The 5,407-nt window shown below is 44.0% G+C and overlaps 1 protein-coding gene across 1 annotated transcript; it reads left to right on the forward strand.

Annotated features, from left to right (window-relative positions):
- LOC8076714 lies at positions 2,479-3,918 on the forward strand. The gene has a single exon (XM_002437107.2). It carries the CDS (start codon positions 2,479-2,481, stop codon positions 3,916-3,918), a length of 1,440 nt encoding a protein of 479 aa, XP_002437152.2.

A 5,407-nucleotide genomic window follows, 5' to 3' on the forward strand; every position in this document is an offset into this window, starting at 1 on the left:
TCACCTCCAAGCACGAAGAGACGATGACGGAGTCGAAGAAGATCAACGATGGGCGTCGAAGATGAAGAATAAAGGAAGACCAAGCAAGAACAACAAAATGAAAGCTCCAAGAACAACAATGGTGCTCTCAGTTTCGAATGGGTAGAGGGGAGGAGGTAGCCGGCCTATAAACCGGACCTTTAGCACCGGTTTTTGCCTCGGCCCAAGGCATTGGCCGGTGCTAAAGGGGACCCTTTAGCACCGGTTGGTAACACGAACCGGTGTTAAAGGGTCCCTGCCCCGACAGCACTAGCCGTTGGGCAGGACCCTTTAACACCGGTTCGTGTTACGAACCGGTGTTAAAGGGGCCTTTAGCCCCGGCCGCAAAAAGGCCGAGGTTTTTGGCGATTTTGAGCATCGACCAATGCCTCATTCAATAGTAGTGTCACATATATTAGAATTAGATGAAAACACACAAACCAAACAAGTTGGCTAAGTTCCTAGTGGTAAAAACTAGAGCAACTCCAATAGCTTGACTATTTTTTCTGTGCAGGCTATTTTAGAACTTGTACAACATAAAAATAGGCTCCAACAGATGTGCTATTTAGTTTTGTAAAATAAAAAGTTGGTTATCTCTTGATTTTGGTGGCCATATATAGTCAACCACTCGCACTAGCTATCTAATTTTGTAAGATAGCAAAGCTGTTGTGGACCTCTTCTTTTTTAAAAGTTATCTATTTTACAAAATGACTAAACAATAAAATTAGCCCTTGGAGTTGCTCTTATAATTCAAGTCTTAACTTGACATAGGTGCTCATATTTTTCTGAATTTATTTTAGAATTTAATAACTATTTATTTTCTGTGGTAGATGACGTAACTGTCGACAGCAAGTTGGCTATGATGATTTTGTCAAATCTCAAAAATCTGAGTAGTGGCATTTAGAGGATCTTTGTCTAATGAAGGAGGGGAGTTTTGAAAAAAAGAACGAGAAGAAAAGATAGGTCTTTTCTTGGTTAGAGCATCTCCAAATGTCTTTGTAAACTTCACTCTCTAAATCATTATTTAGAGAGACTTTTGCATGGAAGTCGTCTTTTATATCTTTTCACTCTCCAATAAATTTTCTATATATTGTTTGTACTCTAGAGAGTTATTCTTGTTTTTTTGTCTTTAACTAGCGAGAAATTCGAAATAATGATTTATAACCAATTAAAGATGCTTTTAGAGAATTTATTTTTTCACCAACATCTTCATTCCTTTTAATTAAGAAGGATATAGAGAGTATGTTGAAGTTGCTCTTAGAAAAAAAATGAGTCCTTGGCCTTGTTTAGTTCCAAAAAATTTTGCAAAATCGACATTGTAGCACTTTCGTTTGTATTTGACAAAAATTGTCCAATCATGGACTAACTAGGCTCAACAGATTCGTCTCATTAATTTCGACCAAACTGTGCAATTAGTTTTTATTTTCATCTATATTTAATACTCCATGCATGCGTCTAAAGATTCGATGTTACGGAGAATCTGAAAAATTTTGCAAAATGTTTTAGGAACTAAACAAGGCCCTTGTCTAACAACAATGGAGGCAGTGGATTTGGTAAAAATTAAGGTCTTGTTTAGTTTCTTTGTGAAAACTTTTTGGGCTACTGTAATACTTTCATTTGTATGTGACAATTATTGTCCAATTATGGACTAACTAGGCTCAAAAGATTCATCTCACAAATTCAAGACAACTTGTGTAATTAGTTATTTTTTTTATCTACATTTATTAATGCTCCATGCATGTGCCGCAAGATTCAATATGACGAAGAATCTTGTAAAGTTTTTGGCTTTAGTTTAAACACATGCTAGATCATAGATCAAACACATGCTCTATGGTTTACCGTTAATATCGTTCCGATAATTATCCGGTCTTAATTAATATATCATTTGCAAACTAATCATAAATCAGTTGGTTGTGTTTCTTATGGTGGAATCTGTCCACCTGGTTTGAAGTCATCGACTTGACCTGGGTACTCGCATTTCCCTACCATTTAGGAGTTAATAGAGCTATGCTTTTAGTGGTAGGCAATGTCTCCATCTATGAAATGGTGACTTTGTAAGAGGTGCTGATATACTTTGAGTGGTAGCTGATGTTCCCGTCTACGACAAAATTAAAATAATTAACATATCATTTGGTCTAATTTACGTCAACAAATAATACTAATTGTTACTTTTTCGTTTTAATTGATCATTTTGATATTTCTAGATACATAAACTTTTATTATTATATACCTAAATAATTTAAACCGATGGTGTTCTATATACAGAGATTAATAATACGCCGGACGGCCTGTCAGTCAGGGTCCGAACCTCTTGACTTCTGGGGAAAAGGAGTCCGACTCCGACCCGAATTGGATGGATCAAGCAACCAAGTAATCGCCTACTATAAATATCGCGCTCTGTTACCAGCGGCCTCGATCGTTTTCGCTGTTGCGCACTTGCCCTTGGTCCCAATCCCATCGATGCCTCCAACGCGACGTGCCCGCTCTCCTGCCGCGACGCCGCCGTCGCCCTACGCCATCAAAGGGTGGCTATCCCGCTGCCGTCGCTCAACGTGGAGCAGGCGCGCCGCCGCCGGTGCCGATGACGACCCCCTGGCCATCCTGCCGGACGACCTTCTCTTCGAGTCCATCTTCTCCCGGGTGTTTTCGGACGACGCCGACATCGCCCGCTGCGCAGCCGCGTGTAGGCGCTGGGGTCGCATCGTGGCCGCGCGCGGCGCCACCGCCATCTGCCGCTCCCTGCCGCCGCCTGACCGGCTTCTCCCCCACCTCGCCCTCGGCTTCTTCCACGGAGGCACGGACGACGGCAACCCCAGGCGGAGGCGGCTGGCAGCTTCGTCGCAGCTGAGCCCGTGGTTCGTGCCCATGGCGTCCGCCACCCGCCTCATTGGCTTGCCGATCCCGGGCCTCCAACTAGGCGGCGGCAGCCTTTTCCACCACGCACGTCCGGTGGCGTCCCGCAACGGCCTCGTCGTCCTCGAGCTCTGGAGCGGGGGCGCCCGCCGTGCCGAACACCTCGCCCTCGCCGTGTGCAACCCGATGACGGGCGACATGGCCCTTCTCCCGCCCCTCGCGGGCCCCGGGCACGACTACGCATGCGCGCTGCTCACTGCCGACGACCTGCTCGATGAACACGCACCGCCTGGTCCTCACCGGCCGGGACGACCGGGACTGTTCTTCAGCCTTGTCCTGGTCTACAACCGCCGCAGCTTCACAGCTCTGCGGTGCTACACCAGCTCCTCGTCCTCGGACGGCGCCGGAAGCTGGGGGTCGGAATCCAGGAAACCAGGCGCCAAGATTAAAGGCCACATCCTACGTCATCTAGGACAGGCCGTCGTGCTCGCCGGAGTGGCCTACTGGCCCATGTACTTAGGGGTTCTGGGTCTGCGCGTGCGCCTGGACGGCGCTGGCGGTGGCGCGGCGGTCGTGGACGTGTGCATGGTGCCATACAGCGCGCCAAACGCCCTGCCGGGCAACCGGCTGCTCGGCACGACGCCAGACGGGAGGCTGAGCTTCATCAGCGTGGGCGTGCGCGAAGACATTTCCGTGTTCAGCTTCAGAGTTGAGACCTTGGACCTGCGAAGCATCGACGACGACATGAGCACGGCGGCTAAGCGATGGGAGGAGAACACCGAATTGATCTACCTACACCAGCTGAAGGAGGTGTCGACGACGACACAGATCAAGCTGCGGTGGCTTTGTGAGAAGAGTGGCACACTGTTCTTTACTGTCGGCGAAGGTGCAAGCACAAGCACAAGCGGGGCCTTCTCCTTGAACCTCACGACGACATCGCTTGAAAAGCTGGCGGATGGCGCAGAGTGCAACTCTTGGACGAACTTGTGTGGATATGAAATGGACCACACGGCACTCATTGCGTCCATCATAGCTCGATTCACTTAGCATTTAGGGACGTACCAGCTCCCCAAATTTTGGAATGAAATGGTTTTAGTTGTAATATATATTCCGCTTTAATTGAAATGTATTCATCTCCGGAGAAGATAAGTAATTTATTAGATGGCTTCATCTTCATCCCTCGTCGGTCTCAAATGAGCTAAGCGCATATGACTCTAATCATAGCCAGTTTATAAAAAGATGTTACTTGGTGGTTTGTTGCTTAGAGCAACTAGATCTGATATACCTTTTGGCAGTGGCGAAACTATATGTAATGTGGTGGACCGCCTCGGTTAATCTATTTATCATGACGGGCGACCTAAGACAACCGCCACGGATTACAACTAAGAAGAATCGAACCTAAAACCTCTCATTCAACACTAACATCTTCTACCACTACACCACACAATTACTTGTGTATTTATATAATACGCTATCTTTTAATATCAATATTTCGTAATCTTACATTGGCTATTTTGGCTACTAAATAAACTCAAAAGAAAAAACTTTTAATTACAAAGTTTTAAATCTTGTCGAGTACTACAACTTTGGTATATGATGTATCTCCATCAGAGATAGTTTGAAAAAGTTCAAAAAATTGAGCCTTAAAATATGTGAATTTCAAATACATATTTGAGACTCTAGGTGATTTTAAATCAAAAACTTGTCAATATCAAACATGTAGATCAGGTGGACCACTAGAACTTTGGTATTAACGATGTGAACATTGGAGATCATTTAGGAATTCAAAATTTTAAATTTCAAAATCTATAACCTTCAAACGCATGTTTGAGACTCTAAACATATTCAAATTAAAAACAGTTCAACTATAAAGTTGTAGATTCTCTCGAGAACTATAACTTTTGTATAGACCATGTCAACATCTAAGATTATTTTATAATTTTAAATTTTAAATTTCAAAATCTGCACACTTAAAATGATATTTTTTGGACCCTGAACAGTTCCAATTCATAAACTTTTCGACTACAAAGTTGTAGATCTCGTCGAGGACTATAATTTTGATATAAAGTTTATCTTCATCCGAATTCATATGAAAAAGTTATGAATTATTTTGTGTTGTAACTATTAATCGAGGCTAACGTAACCGCCACGGTTAATAAGCTATTAACCGTGATGGGCATTATAAGCAACCGCCACAGTTAATACTATTAACCGTGAAGGTTATCTTACAATGCTCGCCACGGTAAATAGATATTAATCGTGGCGGTTACTTTAAACTGCCCGCCACAGTTAATTATTAACTGTGGCGGTTGTTCGGTGGGCTGTCCGGCTTCAGCGCTCTGAATAACCATGGCGGGCAAAATTAACCTCCGCCTCGGAGCCCTTACGTGAAACGTTGCGCAAAATGAAATGTGTAGTAGTGAAATACAAGTGAATAGGGTTAAATTTTTACCATGGTTATAACTCAAATCTATACCTCTACAAGGCAACTGCATCTTCTAGGATTTGCTCTAGCTTCGCCACTGTCTTTTAGCAT

The sequence above is a fragment of the Sorghum bicolor genome, chromosome 10, assembly GCF_000003195.3.
Source record: "Sorghum bicolor cultivar BTx623 chromosome 10, Sorghum_bicolor_NCBIv3, whole genome shotgun sequence".
NCBI lineage: Eukaryota > Viridiplantae > Streptophyta > Magnoliopsida > Poales > Poaceae > Sorghum > Sorghum bicolor.